Below are 19510 nucleotides of genomic sequence, written 5' to 3'. Positions count from 1 at the left end.
TTCGATCCTTCTTTTTCAATCCTTCTTTTTCGATCCTTTTTTTCGATCTTTTTTCCATCTTTCTTTTTCTATCTTTTTTTTCGATCTTTTTTTCTTTTTCTATCTTTTTTTTTCGATATTTTTCATCTTTTTTTTCTATCTTTTTATATTTTTTATCTTTTTTTATCCTTCTTTTTCGATCTTTTTTTCAATGTTTTTCTATGTTTTTTCTATCTTTTTTTTCAATCTTTCATGTTTCTTTTTCGATCTTTTGTTCTTTTTTTTTTCGATCCTTCGTTTTCTATCTTTTTTTTCAGTCAGATCTTTTTCTATGTTTTTCTATCTTTTTTTTCAATCCTTCTTTTTCGATCTTTTTTTTTCAATCTTTCATCTTTCTTTTTCGATCTTTTTTTCGATCCTTCGTTTTTTATCTTTTTTTTTCAGTCAGATCTTTTTCTATGTTTTTCTATCTTTTTTTCAATCGTTCTTTTTCGATCTTTTGTTCTCTTTTTTTTCGATCCTTCTTTTTCTATCTTTTTTTTTCAGTCAGATATTTTTCTATGTTTTTTCTATCTTTTTTTCAATCCTTCTCTTTCGATCTTTTCTTTTTTTTTCAATCTTTTTGATCTTTCTTTTTCGATCTTTGGTTCTCTTTTTTTTCCGATCCTTCTTTTTCGATCTTTTTTCTATCTTTTTTTTTCAATCTTTTTGATCTTTCTTTTTCGATCTTTTGTTCTTTTTTTCCCGATCCTTCTTTATCGATCTTTTTTCTATCTTTTTTTTCAATCCCTCTTTTTCGATCTTTTTTCCGACCTTTTTGTTATTTTTTCTTTTTTTTATCAATCCTTCTTTTTCAATCCCTCTTTCGATCTTTTTTTCATAGTTCTTTTTCGACCTTTTGTTCTCTTTTTTTTCTATTTTTTTTCTGCTGTTTCTTTTTCAATCTTTTTTTTCGATGTTTTTTCCTATCTTTTTTTCTATCTTTATCTTTTTTTTGATCCTTTTTTTTCAATCTTTTTTTCTCGTCTTTTTTTTTCTTTTTTTTTTCGATCCTTCTTTTTCTATCCTTCTTTTCGATCTTTTTTTCTATTTTTTGTATTTTTTTGATTCACCTTTTTCTTAAATTTCTTCAATCCTTTTTCGATTTATTTTTCAATTCTTCTTTTCGATCTTTTTTAAATTTTTTTATATCTTTTTTCTAAATTAGAATTAAATTTTCAAAAAACTTGATATAATTGTTTTCAAAATTTGAAATGTCTTACCCTTTATTTGGGTGCTGTCAGGGTACTCTCATGAGTTGCGAATCTTGCCTCCAAATTTGACTGCTCAAATCCTTGTAGTTTCGAGGTTTGACGTTTTTTGTGATTTTTCAAAAAATTTTCAGAAAACTTAAATTATTTTTTTCTTAAAAGTTTGAAATTCCTAACCATGTAATTGGGTGCTGACAGAGTACACTAGAATTCTACAGATCTGGTTTCCACTATTTGCGCTTTTTCCTGAGTTGTCAGAAGTTCGAAGCACCGGTGGTGCTTTACACGCTAGTACTATTTAAATGCTAGTGACAGCTATCTCCCATGTTTAAGCATAATAGTTTTGCATGTTTAACGAAAGAATTTTTTCATGTTTTGAGCTATATCATATATTGCAATGCCTAAGAAAATTTTTCATTTCGTTTTCGGCAAGGTAGTTACTTTTTCAGTAATTTTTTTCGAGGCCAAATTAAGTCTGTCTGTCTGTATACCTGCTTTTTTTAACTTAAATTGATTATGTCTGTCTACCTGGCCTCCATATATGAATAACCAAATCCTTGTAGTTTTCGAGATTTGACGTTTTTTATGATTTTCTCCGAAATTTTCAAAAAAAAAATTAGATGTTAAAAAATTCCAAAACTTTGAAAATCTCAATCCTGTTATTGGAACCTGTGAGGGTACGCTCATAGGTTGCAAATCTTGCCTCTGAATCTGCCTGCTCAAAATCTTGTAGTTTTCGAGATATGACTGTTTTTAGGATTTTCTCAAAAAGAACGTGTGTATAAATTTTTTTTTAAAACATGAAAGTACCATCTCTGTAAGGAGGCCCTTTTCAGGGTACTCTCAGGAGCTGTGATTTTTGCATCCAAATATGACTGCTCAAAATCTTGCAGCTTTTACAGACATGACTTTTTTTGTGATTTTTTTAAAATTTATGAAAATTAAATTATATTTTTTTCAAAGTTTGAAATTCCTAACCTGTAGTTGGGGGCTGTCAGAGTAATCTCAGGAAATGCAAATTCAGCCTCCAATTAAGCTTTTTTAGTTTAAGGATACGAAGATTTTTATATATTTTTTGGATATTTTCAGAAAACTCAAATTTCAAAATAGTTCACTGAAGTGAAATTCCCAACCATGTAGTTGTGTGCTGTCAGAGTACTTTCAAAGATTGCAATTATTGCCATCTAATAATAAGAAAAAATCAAAAAACGTCACATCTGGGAAACTAAAAGCATTTGAGCAGGCGCGTTTAGCAGTCTCATGTGGCAAGACTTGCAACTCTTTAAAGTACCCTGGCAACACCGAACTATACAGTTGGGAATTTCAAATTTTGAAGAATGATTAATTTGAACGTTCTGAAAAGTTTTAAAAAAAAACAAAACGTCACATCTCGGATACTACAAAAATTGAGCGGTCATACATGGATAGGCAAGAACCGCAATCCTTGAGAGTACTCTGACAGGAGCTAACTGCAGGGTTGGGAATCTCAGATTTTTAAAAAACAATACTAATTTAAGCTTTCTTAAATTTTTTTTTAAAATCACAAAAAACGTCATATCTCGAAAACTACAAGGATTTGAGCAGTCATATTTGGAGTCAAGATTTGCAACTCTTGATAGTACTCTGACAGTACCCAACTACAGGGTTGGAATTTCAGATTTAAAAAAATTAATAATAATTTAAGTTTTCTTAATTTTTTTTTAAAATCACAAAAAACGTCATCTCGAAAACTACAAGGATTTGAACAGTCATATTTCGAGTCAAGATTCGCAACTCTTGATAGTACTCTGACAGTACCCAACTACAGGGTTGGAATTTCAGATTTAAAAAAATTAATAATAATTTAAGTTTTCTGAAAGTTTTTGAAAAAATCACAAAAAAACGTCATATCTCGAAAACTAAAGGATTTGAGCCGTCATATTTGGAGGCAAGATTCGCAATCCTATTAGTACTCTGACAGCACCCAACTACAGGGTTGGGAACTTCAAGTTTTGTAAATTATTTTGTCATTTGATATTTCTGAAAATTTTTGAAAACAAAAATCGTCTTTTCTCGCAAATTCGTCTTATCTCGTCTTAGGCCAAATTCGCACATCCCAATTCGGTATTGGGCTGCTTAATTTAAATTCGGTTAAATAACCATTAAAATCAAATTGGAAAATCGAAAAAAAATTGCAATATACGATATAGCTTAAACATAAATATAGAGTTATATATATACATATTTTAAGAGACCGTAGCACAGGTCGATCGAATTGATGTTCGTAATGTAGTGGTCAGAGGTTCAACGCCGCACTTAGCATTAGTTTTGTTTTTATTTGGTGGCGTTTCTGCTGCATAGCACTGGCAATTAATTAGAAGATATAGCTGCATCATTATTGGCTAGTTTTCGCAATCATTCAAGGACCAGTGGCGCAGATGCGAATCCGACACATAGCAAAAGTTTTACTGATTCCAGGCTTTTTTGCTACTTTCTCGTATTACGCTTGCGAGCAGATAGCGTATTAGTACGAATTTTCCTGTTTTTCTAACCTCACTCGCAAATAAAAGTGTTCATTGAATGTTTTATGCTTTATCCACTGCGTTTTCATTTTGTATCACAAGTGGTGCGAAGCTTCGTCTTTGTGTTTAAGCTAATATTGATTTAGTTTTGGGGTCTCTATTTTTAAGAAATGGTTTAAAAATTGTGTTTTAGACAGTTTTAAGGGTAATGACCTGCTGAAGTTTTTTGTTTAACCGGTATTCCGGTTTATTGATTTCTTCTGAAAGATATCGATTTCTGTTCTATTTTCTCCTCAATTCCTCAGTATAGATTGGTGTAAAAGCTGTGCTTAGGTACTTGCGTACAGCTTAGGCACGGCTTGTGTGCATAGATATTAACATATCAAATTTCAATCAAAAGTAGCAAAGAGTAATCAAAATAGTTTCGATTAACTTTTTTGGCTAAAAAAAATAAATTTCATTTTGTTCTAAGTTTTTTTGATATTGTCTACCATTGATTCGCGAAGTCACCATTTTCTCTGCGAGTTTAATTTTGAAGAATTTTACGTGCAGTTTTTAGTATCACTAAAAGTATGATTTTATCATATTACATTTTGAAGAAAAAAAAAACTGTTTGCACTTGACTCAATTCAATTTGATTCTGCAATTAACATGATTACAATCTTTGACTTTCATTGTAATTTTTAGTTAAAATTGGTTTTTTTATTTATTGTTTCCCGAGAGGGGAGTTTCAAAACTTACGAGCTCAAAATTTTTCATGGCAACAGTTTCGTTTTCGGTTCAACTGAGATCTTACTAAGTATTGCTCAATAATTTTTCTGAATGCTCATTTAATGGTAGCGATTTTTCTCTCAAAATAAGTTCTCTCAAAGTAAATAGCATTTGAGATAAACGTATGAAAATTTGTTGATGAAATTCTACTGAAATGTTTTCCCATTTTAAAAATCTTTTAATGGCTTCATTTTATGTCCGCTAGCTTACAATGCTGTGTTTATCAGAAGTGATGCCAAGTTTCAGTTCGGCTCTGTGTTACCATTATTATTTTTGCTCTCAAAATAAAAATATTTTTCCTAAAAGTAAGAAAGTTTCACTGCAGCTAATTGGTAAGAATTGTTGGCATCAAACTGAATAAGAGGCATAAAGAGTAATGCGCAAACTTATAGGTATAAAGTCTTTTTGCAACGAGACTGCCTTATTTTGTAAAATTGCTTTGTCTTAAAAAGCTAGTATATATGTTCAATGAATGTTATATTTGAGAAACAGAACATAGAATGAGCAAATTAAGGATCAATTGAGGAATATCCCTCCGTAATGGCCAATTAAGCTATCTCTCCCCAAGCAAAAACAGTATACTCTACAAAAGACATTTATAAACGCAAGCATGTAGTCGATGTGTTCATGTTACGCAATCAGTTGACCTACTGACGTTTATTTTACATGTATCGAGAAATATTTTTGAAAAACAAAAATTGAAAAAGTTTGCGAGATTTTGTTTGGACGGCAATTGCCTCCAGTAAAGAAAATTACCAGGGCTGGTGTTCAAACTTTGCGTCTAAATACCGAAAATTGTACCTCTGCAGAGTTTTATATTGTGAGTTTTGGTGGTTCATGTTCGTTGGAGAATCTGGCTTATGACATTCAAGCTATTTTTAAGTGGATCTGAACATTTCTCAAGTACATATTGATTTATCGCCCCACGCGAGAATGGGGGGTTTAAAACTGATTGCTCAATTGATCCCAAATTAATTTTGCATGCTTCTAAAAAAAGTACCTCATAGAAAGTTTCGGTTGGGCTCTGTGTTACCACTATCATTTTCGCTCTAAATAAAAAAAAATTTTCCTAAAAGAAAGAAAATTTCACTGCAGCTAATTGGTAAGAATTGTTGGTCTTAAACTGAATAAGGAGCATCAACAGTAATGCGCAAACTAATAGGTTTTAAGTCTTTTTGCAACGAGACTGCAATATTTTGTAAAATTGCTTTGCCAAAAAAGCTAATATATATGTTCCTTGAACGTTATATTTGAGAAACAGAACAGAATGAGCAAATTAAGGTTCAATTGAGCAATCTCTCCCCATAATGGCCAATTAAGCTATCTCTCCACAAGCAAAGCTGGTAATACTCTACAAAAAATATTTACAAACGCAAGCATACTGTTGATGTGTTCATAGTACGCAATCAGTTGACTACTGACATTTATTTTACTTGTATTGAGAAATATTTAAAAAAAACAAAATTGAAAAAAAAAATTGTGTTTGGACGGCAATTGCCTCGAGTAAAGCAAATTACCAGGGCTGGTGTTCGAACTTTGCTTCTTAGTACCAAGAATTGTTCTCTGCAGCGCCCTAATTATGTACGCTAAATCGTTTTTTTTTCTTTTTTTTTCCAGTTGTCTTTAAATTTGTTGGTTTGGGTAAATTTTGTTCACTCTGAAAGTTTTTTTTTGAGTTTCAGGTTGTGAATTTTGGTGTTTCACATTCGTTGGGGAATCTGGCTTATGACATTCAAACTGTTTTTATGTGGATATCAACATTCCTCAAGTACATTCTGATCTCTCTGACCAGTGAGCTGAACGTACATACTTATCAGTGAGCTTAACGATATCGCGAAAGCAAATATCAAATAATATAAACAAAAATTAGAGTTTTAGGTCCCCTTAGAAAGGGATTTTTTACGTCCCCTTAGGACGGTAAATGAGTTTTTGTATTGTTTTTTTTCCTTTACTGTCTGTAATTTGGACGTCTGTCTTGGTTTCTTGGTCTTCCCTATTCTGTTTTTCCTGATGCTCCTCTCTCTTCTTGCGTCTCTTCTTTCCTCCGAATTTTGTATGTCTGTTACGGATAATACATCTATATCCGTAGATTTTGCCGGGCTCTCTGCAGGAGACACTAATTCGACGATCTAAGCAGTATCTGTCTTCTCTTTCGGTCGTATCGCATCTAAGAATTTGACGCAGGCTTGGTATTCAGGCGACTTTTCATGATAACCCATTTCCGAGATTAGGCTTTTTAGGCTCGTCTTTCGATCTGGTGTTGCGGTTACTTTTCTCTGGCAGCTTGTTGTTTTGTCTGTGGACGACTCGATCGAAAATTGACTGTCTGGCCCAGCCTGATTTTCTAGTCGGTTGTTGTTTTTGTTTCATGTTGTCTGGCGTTTTCTTTTTGTTTATTCTCTTTGGTGATGGCGCTATATTTTCTAAAGTAGACGATCCCAAATCGTTCGATGACAATGATGTGGCACTCTCTTCCCGTCTCGTTTCCGATTGGAGTTTCATTCCTCTTGTCGGTGTTCTTGGTGCCGGTCTTCCCCCAGTTCTTTTTCCAGTTGGCTTCCGTTTAGGTGGACTGGTTTGTTCTTCTTTGCGTGTCAGATTCACTGGTAGTCCTGACGCGTCCTCCTTGAACATGGTGTGTCGTGTTGCACTTGGGTTTTCTATATCTAAACAACGCAAACAAGGACGTATTCTCCGAGCGGATTTATATGCCACATAATCACTGAGTGTTGAGGTACGACTTGGACCGTATATTAGAGGGTTAGGTACAAATGCGGAGCCACTGTTTCCTAATAACCGCGGTTGTTTCCCTTTCATTTGAACCCACGCTGTATGTGGTGTGTAAGTTAGTATTCTCCCATGGGTTGTTTTGTATTTTTGTTCAAATATTTTTAGATCTTTCATTTTCGTGGCCAGTCTAATTGTTTTCCTTGCAACTTGTTCGATTTCCTTAATTATTTTCATGTCAATTTTTTGGTGTATCCCTTTATGCCTTAGATTCAACTTTTCTTTTTCTAAGGCTAATGTCTTTCTATTTTTCACACCTGTAGTTGTTTGTGGACGATTGTCCGCTGTACCTGGATTATTGACATTGATAGGCTCAGGTATCTTGTGTTTGATGTTGACTTCATCCTCGGACCACTTCTGTAGGTCGTGCAAAATCTCCGCAGGAATTGGAGGATGAATCAGGTTTTTCCGATCTAAACAAGCGTGTTTGGCGTTTTCCCAATTTAAGTTGTTTGGTGAACTATTTGTTGTTATATTTGAAAGTAGTGTGTTTGCTTTTTGGCCCATATGTGCTTCAAAAGGTCTGATTTTTGTCCCTCCGTGTGGATTTTTCGTATTGTTTTAGTATTTTCTGCAATGCTCGATGCAATTTTGAACGGGGTATTATTTGGATCAATTTTCATGACTCCGAGTCGCCGTTTGAGTGTTTGTATCAGCCGTTCTACGACACCTATGGATCTACGAAACCTATGGATCTATGATTATCAACCGGAGCGAACATAAGTTTTATGTTGTTCTATTTGCAAAGTAGTTGAATTTTTTTAGCGCGAAATGTTTGTGCTTCATTACAACTTATTCTGCGAGGTACCCATTATTAAAAAAAAAAGCGTTGCATTTTTTTTATGTGCTACATCTTCCGTGGTGTTTGAAACTACCTTAGCCGTTGGGAATTTCGACCACTTATCTACTGCGACTAAAATATAGGCGTCTTTATTTAATTCGTCTGCTAGCGGTCACGCGAAATCCAGTTGGACCACTTGGTTAGGTTCAACCGCAAAAAAGGTCTGTGGGCGACTCTTTACAAACCAGTGTCTTATTTATCCTACTGGCTGTGCCATGTCATACCCTGAGGTATGTCCAATTTTATTATCGAATCCGATCGGATGGTGAACTAATAATGATTATATCTGAGAGCATAAAAAAGACAACTGGTTTGTAAACTCTTAATTTAAGTTCTAAACGGTATAACCTGACTCTTCGTTAGAACTACATTCAAGATCAATTGACCAGCTTAATGCAGTCAGCTTAATGATATAATATGTATATATATATTACTTTGCCAATCCGGCCGGATGACAAAGACAGTATTGGAATATTGGAGTAAAGCATTGACGCATGCTGAATTTAACGATTAACTATAACCAATTTCCAGCTGGAAATTTGTTGTTGTTCCGAACTAGTCACATGGTAAAGGGAGAAAACTATTGCGTATGAAGCATTTAGTTCGGATTTTGACTAACTCAAGTAAGGTTGTAGGATTTCAAAGCCTCATCAGGATTTCAAAGATCATATCGAAGCCTTCTCAGCAATCATTCCGTTTCGATAAATTCAAAGATCGAGATATTCGGACCAAATTTGATGACACTGATTTTAAATTTGATGTACTGCAATGTACAGGTTTCCAAAAAAATGAAGAAATTGTTTCAGTGTCGAAAAAGATTGGTCCAAGTTTGTCCGATTTTCAGACTAATTTGATGACACAACTCAAATTCAATTGTACTGCAATTCTTTAAATCATTTGCTATGATACGCGAAGTCTTTCAATTTGTTACTTTTTTCACTCGCCCTTCCTTGAAAACAACAGGAGTTTCAAAAAATAGAAAAATAATGCTATCGGCTATCAGTACTATTCGAAATCTTTTTTTTGTGAATAAAAATGGCTCAGAGTTAGCGTCCGATTTTGTGATGTAACTTGAGTTTCCCTAGTACGCGACCAAATTATTACGACTGAAATGTTTTAAATGAAGGTTTGTATTGTTGCATATTGAAAAAAGTGCAAAAAATTATGTGTACTTCTTAAGTTTACATTCCAGGTAATGATGTCCAAGAAAAAGCTGTGAAATAGTCTAATTCTCCCATTGATTGTTTTGTATTTCTGTTCAAATGTTTTTTGGGATCTTTCCTTTCTGTGGCTAGTCTAACTGTCTTCCTTGCTAATTGTTCTATTTTCTTTATTATTTTCATGTCAGTTTGTTGGTGTATCCCTTTATACCTTAGATTTAACTTTTATTATTCTAAGGCTAATCTCTTTCTAGTTTTCACACCTGTATTTGTTTGTGGACGATTGTCCGCTGTACCTGGATTCTTGGCATTGATAGGCTCAGGTATCTTGTGTTTGATGTTGACTTCATTCTCGGACCACTTCTGTAGTTTGTGCATAATCTCCGCAGGAATTGGAGGATGAATCAGGTTTTTTCGATCTAAACAAGCGTGTTTGGCGTTTTCCCAATTTAAGTTGTTTGGTGAACTATTTGTTGTTATATTTGAAAGTGGTGTGTTTGCTTTTTGGCCAATATATGCTCCAAAAAGTGTGATTTTGTCACTCCGTGTGGAGTTTTCGTAATGTTTTAAAAATTTCTGCAATGCTCGATGCAATTTTGAACGGGGTATTATTTGGATCAATTTTCATGACTCGGAGTCGCTGTTTGAGTGTTTGTATCAGCCGTTCTACGACACCTATGGATCTACGACACCTATGGATCTATGATCGTCAACCGGAGCGAACATAAGTTTTATGTTGTTCTATTTGCAAATTAGTTGAATTTTTTTAGCGCGAAATGTTTGTGCTTCATTACAACTTATTCTGCGAGGTACCCATTATTAGAAATGTAGCGTTGCATAATTTTTAGTGCTACATCTGCCGTCGTATTTGAAACTACCTTAGCCGTTGGGAATTTCGACTACTTATCTACTGCGACTAAAACATAGGCGTCTTTATTTAATTCGTCCGGTAGCGGTCCCGTGAATTCCAGTTGGCCTCTTCATTAGGTTCAACCGCAAACAAGGTCTGTGGGCGACTCTTTACAAACCAGTTGTCTTATTTATTTTACTGGCTGCGCCATGTCATACCCTGAGGTATGTCCAATGTTATTATCGAATCCGAACAGATGGTGAACTAATAATGATTATATCTGAGAGCATAAAAAAAGACAACTGGTTTGTAAACTCTTTATTTATGTTCTTAACGGTATAACCATGACTCTTCGTTAGAACTACATTCAAGGTCAATTGTCCAGCTTAACGCAGTCAGCTTAACGACATAATATGTATATATATAATACTTTGCCAATCCGGTCGGATGACAAAGACAGTATTGGAATATTGGAGTAAAGCATTGACGCATGCTGAATTTAACGATTAAATATAACCGAATTTCCAGCTGGAAACTTGTTGCTGTTCCGAACTAGTCACATGGTAAAGGGAGAAAACTATTGCGTATGAAGCATTTAGTTCGGATTTTGACTAACTCAAGTAAGGTTGTAGGATTTCAAAGCCTCATCAGGATTTCAAAGATCATATCAAAGCCTTCTCAGCCATAATTCCGTTTCGATAAATTCAAAAATCGAGATATTCGGACCAAATTTGATGACACTGAACTTAAATTTGATGTACTGCAATGTACAGGTTTCCAAAAAAATGAAGAAATTGTTTCAGTGTCGAGAAAGATTGGTCCAAGTTAGTCCGATTTTCAGACTAATTTGATGACACAACTCAAATTCAATTGTACTGCAATTCTTTAAACCATTTGCTATGATACGCGAAGTCTTTCAATTTGTTACTTATTTCGCTCGCCCTTCCTTGAAAACGACAGTAATTTCAAAAAATAGAAAAATAATGCTATCGGCTATCAGTATTATTCGAAATCTATTTTTTAGTGAATAAAAATGGCTCAGAGTTAGCGTCCGAATAAATTAGTGATGTAACTTGAGTTTCCCAAGTACGAACCAAATTATTACGACTGAAATGTTTTAAATGAAGGTTTGTATTGTTGCATATTGAAAAAAATGCAAAAAATCATGTGTACTTCTTTAAGTTTACATTTCATGTAACGATGTCCAAGAAAAAGCTTTGAAATATTCTTATCTTAAATCTTATTCGTTATTATAACCAGATTCGGATTCACATTTTTTCATTCTTTCCCTTGCCGTATATAGGCGGTAGAAACAAAATGCTCAGTACAGAATTTCCAGACACCGAAAACACGACTGAGATATGTCTCTTTTTATGCTAGAAAATATCATTTTGATACATCTTTTCAGAATCCGAATTACAGCCTAAGGGGATTTATTATGACAGCTCGCGCAATCCTGTGCGGGTTCATTTGGTGCACCTAAATCGCGTTGAAACGCCATGTAAGTCTAATCGTCCTTGCCACTCCGTAATTTTGTATATTATTTTCAACTTACTGTCGCTAAGATATTTTAACATAGGGTTGTTCTGAATAGTTAAGCCTTATCTACTGTTCTGTCATTCAAAGTCTTTTTTCTTGTTGGCAGACTGCAGTACTTAGCAGTGCAGAGATGCAAACAGTGAACGACCAGTGGGAGTTGGACAGGAGTGAGATCCAGATCAAAGAGAGACTGGGCTCTGGCCAGTACGGGGATGTGTACAGGGCCATGTGGACCAGGTTCCAAGGGGGAGTGACGGTGGCTGTGAAGACTCTGAGAGAGGGCACTTGTAGTTTGGACGAGTTCATGCAGGAGGCTCAGATCATGAAGACACTCCGACACGATAACTTGGTCCAGTTGTTAGGTGAGAGATCGATTTGAACAATATTCTTTGCTTGAGATAAATTAATCATCCAAACTTCAACAATCAGTGCTTTAATATTTGTTAGTGCTACTTTGAGATATATTTATTGAATGCAATTTTGACGGGCATTGATATAATCAGTTTTATGCAATAATTACGCACACCAGCGTTTAAGAGGTTCTTGGATTTTTCCTTTTTTTTTCAAAGTACTCTGCCAATTTTGATATTGAATTCAATTTAAAAATGAATAGAAGGAACCTCTTTTGTATAAGCTGCTTATCCTTTGTTTTAGTTCGGAAACCCCTAAAGTTTTGGTTGAAATTTCATTTTTTGAATCGGGTTCCAATTTTAAAATTCAGCATTTCATCCCGCATCAGTTTAATATCTTCCTACCGAGATCAACAATTGCCTCAAGATTTAGCTGGAGGCCTAGTAATATGTAATTGAGTTCGGAAATTGTAGTCGAACGACTGAGGGGGGGGGGGGGAGGGTTCAACCTCTTGTCAGCCTCTCTTAATAGAATGAAGAAATTTTCTAGGCTTTCTAGGTTAAATTAATTGTAGACGTTTTTACTTGCTACATTAGCGACAAATTAATTTCCAGACAAATTGATGCAGGTCGGTTCAGTTTTTAATTTAGATCTTGCATTAGCTGCATATAAAGCACACATGGACAATGTATAAGCAGTACATTTTGGTTGATTTTCCGCTTATTGGCTGACAGTTTTAGTTTTGTTTTGTCAGTGTTTCTACCTAATAGTTTGTTTCTACCAATTTTCAATTTTTTTTTCAAAAGATTGATAAGACTAGCTCCATATTTTTGAATGCTCAAAATCTACCCCACAAGTTTGTCTTGAAAAAATTTTCAATAAATTTAATCATGAAAAACAACTTTTTCTTTTTTAAAAATTTTTTGTTTTTCTGGTTCCTTTTCAAATTTTTTTCTTCTCTCGAAGTCTTTTTTGCTATTTCTTCAGCGTCATGCTGTTTTAATTCTATGCTTGTTGTATCTCAAGTGGTGCGAAGTTCAGCTTTGTAATGTTTCATTTCTGACAACATTTATCAAAGGCAGAAAATTTTATTTTGTTTTCAGCGCGAGAGAGTTAGATTTTAATTGACATTGAAGTCAATAAAATTTTGAGATTCTTAGAAAGACTTCAATAACTTGTGAAGCCATGGGATTTTTCATAAATTTCCTGGCATCCTTATTATTCGAGGATTTTACTGGAATAGTAGGTCCCAGTGTTAGTTGAGATTGAATGTTCGTACGATTCAATGCGACTTACATGACTACACATTGATAGCCGAGGTTGTTAGGTATTTTTGTATTCCGAGTGGTGCGAAGCTCTGCTTCACTTCGTTGTATAGTAAGCTATAAATATCTTGGGGATAGTATTTGCTCTTACATATGGTTAAAGTCAGAGATGATAACCTTTCATGTCCCTATTTACCATCCGAATTCCTGAAATCTATCCGTCACTACGAATCTCAAAATAGTTATTACAATACAAAGCCATAATATCTGTTTGCAGACTCGCGTTGTTTAATTTAACAAGCAGTTATATTTCATTTATCGGACATATTATATTACTGAAGTCAAATTTGAACTTTTGGAGACTGTTTGGTAATCTTTATTATTTGCTTTGAAGTTTCGAGCTTTTGTTTTCATGCACAGATGAAACATTTAGGAATCGACTGGGATTAAATATTACCCAAGAGTATCTGACTTGTTTTCCCTGTGCAACTTGTGGGTTCCTCGTGACATAAGACGCTCCTGGGAGATTCTGTGAAGTTTGTAGGCCGTTTTAGATTTGTGGGCTGCAGTGATTCTTTAATCATGCAGACGGTTTGATCAAAATGAACTAGTAAATATTATAAAATTAAAGTTTTCTGTGGCAAAATGTCTGCAAAGGTTTTCGGAGTTTCTTTTCCTAATTCATTTGTCCTCTAAATCTATGCAAAGTTAATATATTCAAAGGAAATTTAAACATAATTTGAAGAGATAATACTGACAATTTATTGTTCCAATTCTTCAATGTTTAAATTCCAATTTTTTTTACAACCTTGTAAAACGTCGACATGTTTGCCACAGTACCAAGGAATATTATGATATGCCATAGAGGTCATAAATTTTCCGGATAAAATTAATTTGGCATTCAAATCATAACTAAATGAGCCTTTTTGTTTTATAAACCGTAGACTAGTTGATATTTAGTTAATGTGGTATTAGTGTGGAAAATTATATGCTATTTTTCATATGTATTTGCTAATTTTCTTGATATTTTTTGAATTGTAGGAGTGTGCACGCGGGAGATGCCGATCTATATCATCACAGAGTTCATGCCCCGAGGCAACTTGCTCAGCTACGTCAGGTCACAGGAGTCTCTGAGGAAGAGGGAGACACAGACTACTCTCATGTTCATGAGTAGTCAAATTGCAGCCGCCATGGCTTATCTGGAGAGCATGAACTACATTCACAGGTTGGTCACACGGATTCTTTAGTGCAACCGGGTGTTGGACTTTCTACTGATACCATGTTCCTAGAATCGTCAGCTTGCTTAATTAGTATATTACATGCCTCCTACTTTTTCCCGCGTAGCGTAGAGGGAAAATACAAGGAGGAAGAACAAATGTCTTGTCGTGTTCGGACACGAAAATTGAAAAACGGAAGTTACAAACTTGCGGATTGTACAATTTTATTTGTCAGGCTATCGTTTATCTGTTTCTTTTTTGGGAATCGTTTTTTTTCTTCTGTTTTTTTTTGGGAAATTGAAAATTTTTTGCTTGAAAATTTTTAGTTGTCGGAGTATTGTGTCTTATTTTTTCACGGCTAAAATTCCGCAACATAGACTATTTTCTGGTTTAAGCAATCATTACAATAATTGAAAGCCAGTCTGGTTTTGCCTGTAATGGTTGCTGATTGATACCGGAGGCGAGCCGCTGACCTTAGTCGTTGCAAGCATGAGCGTTATCTCTACGCCAAAACGGCAGATTTACGCCTTGATTTTAGATGACGCGATGTGTCAAATGAATCAACTGATTTTGTAAACGGATCAACCGCCTATTTAATTTTGTAGCATAACCAATTGTATGAAAAGTTTCTAAAACAATTACATAATTCGCGTTTGACTGAAATGCATATTTCATATCCAATTATATTTTAGAATTAATACATGCATGGGGAGGACATTTTACGGTAGGTCACGTGTCTTTTTACTTATTCCGCCCAAATTTCTTAATTTTGCAATATTCAATGTATAAATGCTTTGATTGAACTGGTTGATTTGGTTAATGCGATCACCTTATTCTTAAGCCGACTCTTAACGAGGCCCAATTTTGAGCAGATGCTTGGCATTTTTTCCTGTAGCTATTTTTTGTGTATTTTTTTCTGATCTGGATAAAACTAAGTTATTTTTATCAAAATGGAACAGTTCTCAAAATAATTAAAATTTTTGGCTATTTCGACTTATTTATAAGTCGACTTAAAATTGTTAATAAAACATTTTGGAACGGCACTGAAATTTGAATGGCTGATTCTAGCCAATCAGATTGAAGCAAAATGTTTCAGTTCAAGATGTTGAAATATTGATTTTTGGGCGGAATAAGTAAAAAGACCCTAGGTTACTAAGGGTGGGGAATTTTTGCGGTGATTTCTTATTAAGTTCAGTTCATTTCGTTTGTTAAAAGCAGAGCAAAATCCACTATCAACAGCAAAAGTGTAAAGGTCATGAAGAACTTGATCGATTTCTAGTTTCGGAGGTTAATTGCCTTTATTACTAATTTCGGATTTTAATTATTTAAGATTTTCCAGCGGAATAAAAAAATTGCCCTCCGAACCCACTTTCTCAAGTAGGGTTAGTTCAATCTAAAAAGTGTTTAACTTTGAAAATGCTGGAATTTTGGAAAGCTGTATAAATACAGGCGATTAAAAGTCAAGCATTTTTTGTCTCCTTGGGGTTCATTGAGACCATTGTAACTGTTTTTTGGTTATGTTTCAAACCTATGTTTAGTTAGTTTTTCAACTAATTGACATCGCAAATATTAGTCAATGTTTTTAATTCTGCTATGCTAACTGTGGTTTACATATTGTTTTCTAGATGCACAGCAATCGGTCTGTTAGTGCCTCTAAGTTATTTTGGAGAACAGAATACGGATCTTGTTAACTATTTCACCCCCCCCCCTCATTTCGATTTTCAGAAATTCAACTTTGGCGGCCCCATTTTCTATAGCTTAAAACAAGTTTCAGAAAATATATATTTATATATTTAAAATTTTTACGAGGGTATTATATACATAGTGAGTAATACAAATACGAATGCGCGAAAATGAAAACCCACTTAATTGTTGACATTTTTGAAATGCATTTTATACAGAAATGTGTCAAAAACAATACATGCATAGGGGGGGGGGGGTAGTTAACAAGGTCCAAAAGGGGGGAAATAGTTAACAAGATCCCAGACGACATTCCTTGCAGTGCAGATAGCCGATTCTTAACTACAGCTCAGCTGTTCGTGAATTTTTCGTTGAACTTTTTTTCCTTTGAGTTCGAGTGTTGGAAATTCGAAGCTCAGCTTCGCTTCTGTTTTTCAATTTTTTCTCTCGGCTATTTTAGCATCTCAAGAATTACTAGAGAACTAAACTAAATTGCTCAAAAAAGTCAATTAATGGGGGTTTAGGATACATCCGCCTCTTGTTGATTGCTAATTGGATTGGGTCATAGTGTCTGTAACATGCGTTTAAAGCGTGCAGAATACGATAAAGGCCAATTAAAAAACTGCAGTTTCTCCAAAAAGGGGTTTTAAGTCATAATATCTGCATTTTCATTTAATTTGTTCATTTATAAATGTAAGATACCAGAAATCAAGAAAATTCTTAAAAAAAGTTTGCATTGTTATAAAAATTTTTATGTAATTTTGAAATACTAGCACTGATTGCTAATTAATACCATTAAGTACACTTGTTTCAAAACAGCTATTAAGAACTTAATGAAAATTGGAAGCAGGACAATACACTTCACCCTACCTCAATCTACCATATGCCGTTCTACCGTATGCCATTCTTACCTATACACATATCTACCGTATGAATCTATCTACCTATACGAGTCTTCCATACGCCCTATGCTGTCCTATTGAGCTGTTTTGTTTGAATCCCTTGATTGTTTCCTTTTTCTATATGAACCGGAATCTATTTTTAAATCGCTTGATTATTAGAATTAACACTCACTGATATGTCGAAGGAAACTGAAACAAGATCTAAATAATCTGCGCGGTTTGGTTCCTGGATATAGAATATCTGAAAATGAATCTGCTCGATAGATAATCTCTTTGGCCGACAACTTAAGTGTCTAGTGTGGTTTTGAATTTGGATTGTGAGTGTTCCCCAAAATGCAGGGATAACCTCAACTCAACTACCCACTCAAATATGCATAATTCATACTTTTACCCCTCTCTTTTGCCGTATGGAATGGGAATAATAAAATACATTAATTCAAGGTATTCCCTGCTTTTCTCCCCTTGAATCGCTTGTTTGTACTTTTACTGTAAATGAAAACACACGCAAGGTGGTTGCGCAATTTGCTACCTGGTTGAGTAAATGTTCTACATACAATGAACCAACACTCTCCTTGTCTCTGGTCGCTTTAGTATATTTGTTTTCGTTACAATTTCTCTGCCTGCGAAGATCATGCTACTGGTCGTTTGTCTCCGTTCGTTCCGATGACAATATCGGAGACTAAATTTTTGACACTGAATGAAAAATAGACTCAAACTCTATAATTTTAATGGTAGGAAATTTGTTGATAAAGGTAAACAGACAATTTATTGCATCTGTTGCATGTTTAAACTAAATTCAGTCATAAACTACATGTCAGTCTGGTCTCTAAGATTGCTAAATTACATGTAGTGCTATCGGTTAGATGTTATTGTGAGTGTCAAACAGAGTTTTATTGCAAGTGATTTATCAAAAATTTATGTTAACGCAGATACTACTAGTAGTTTATTTTTTTTCTCTAAAACATTTTGAAGTTTATTCTATCAAATTAAGTTTTCACGGTTTCACTTTTGATTTCTATTTTAGTTCAATTCAAACGAGTTTGCTGAAAAGAAGGGTAATCAGGGGGTGGATCTAGGATTTTCTCGAGGGGGGCAGATTTTTCAAAAAATTTTGACGACCTTTTTTTTATGTCGACCAAATTGATTTTCAGAGCTCTCCGTTTTTGGGCACTTTTTGGAAAAGTTTGACAAAAAAGTCGCGTTTTTTTTGGCGCGCACTCCCCCTCAAAGTTAGTATATACTGGCGCCTTTAGAAAAGTTTTAGGGTCGGTCGGCCAAAACTGGATTTCTTAAAAAGTACCAAAGGGGGACCCTTTGGGTTGGCAGGGGGTCGAATCGAATCCATGAGGGGGGGGGGGGGGCTCCGCCCCCCTTTAATCCGCCCCTGAGGGTAATGAAGTCTAAAAAATGGGAACTGCATTGAAATTGTTAATGACGAGACTAAAAATGAATTTAAGCTTCTAGAAATTCTAGTGGAATAGAAAAATGATTTTATTGACGCAGGTTTCTCTGATTATGTCAGTTTTATGGAAAAAATTGTCAACCATAAAAGATTCATTTAACCTTTTTGAATTTAGGTTTAAGTACACTTCCGAGCCTGCGAGCTTTCATGTATTAGTACGGACCTTTTTTTTGTAACCTAAGTCGCAAAAAAAGTATTCCTTATCAGTGTTCACTTATTTGTGGCATTTTTGCTATAATCACGATCTTTAGCATTGGAATTTTTATAGCATCTGTACTCTGCTTTCTTTGTGGCTATTGTTTGTGATTTATTAAGCGTCCGTGGCTGAGTGGTTAGTTCGTGAGACTATTAATCTCTAGGTCGAAGAGCGAATCCGATACGCAGCCGAAGTTTTAATAATTTGAGGATTTTTTTTGGAATTTTCAACTGTCAATTAGCTATGTTTTTAGTTAACTTTCCCTGACTGGTACCATTTTTGATTCTTTTTTGATGAGAAAATTTATGCGGCATAAATATTTTCAGCTCATGTTTTGTCGGTTTAGTGTGCTTATTTTGCTTAGGTTTAAGGATAGAAATTGACAATTTTTATTTTGAATAAATCAGGTAGGTTATAGTATAAAAGTTACAAATTCAAGCACTTTAATCTTTTTATTTAATATTTACATCAATCCCTTCATCTTGACTGCTGCTCTGGTCTGTTTTTTATAAATGGAAAGCAAAATGTATTGGTATCAACTTTTTTTTCTAACCTAAGTCGCAAATAAAAGTGCTACTTTTTGTGGCACTTTTGAATCGATAGGCTGCAGTAGGAGTATAATGTTATATGTGCTTTGGCATTTGATTAGTAAAAAGTTAGCACAGCTGATGCATTCTTAATTTATCAAATGAACCGATAGAGGTTATTTGTTTCAAGCAGCAGTACAGTGATAAAAAGCTCGACTTCAGAAATTATTCA

The 19510-nt window shown here is 34.4% G+C and overlaps 2 protein-coding genes across 3 annotated transcripts in view; one reads left to right on the top strand and one right to left on the bottom strand.

Annotated features, from left to right (window-relative positions):
- The window catches only part of LOC134840748 (COP9 signalosome complex subunit 2-like), a 545309-nt gene that overhangs the window by 121658 nt on the left and 404141 nt on the right, over positions 1-19510 (bottom strand). The gene's annotated exons all lie outside the window — the stretch shown is intronic.
- Positions 1-19510, top strand: part of LOC134839124 (tyrosine-protein kinase ABL1-like) — a 39290-nt gene that overhangs the window by 1715 nt on the left and 18065 nt on the right. The window contains exons 4-5 of the mRNA XM_063854566.1: positions 11785-12040; positions 14336-14519. Coding sequence (XP_063710636.1) covers positions 11785-12040; positions 14336-14519 — 440 coding nt within the window. The remainder of the gene's footprint in view (positions 1-11784; positions 12041-14335; positions 14520-19510) is intronic.

This window comes from Symsagittifera roscoffensis, chromosome 2 (genome assembly GCF_963678635.1).
Source record: "Symsagittifera roscoffensis chromosome 2, txSymRosc1.1, whole genome shotgun sequence".
NCBI classification, from domain to species: domain Eukaryota; kingdom Metazoa; phylum Xenacoelomorpha; order Acoela; family Convolutidae; genus Symsagittifera; species Symsagittifera roscoffensis.
Note: the sequence above shows the minus strand (reverse complement) of the source record. Positions and strands in the feature narration are given on the sequence as shown.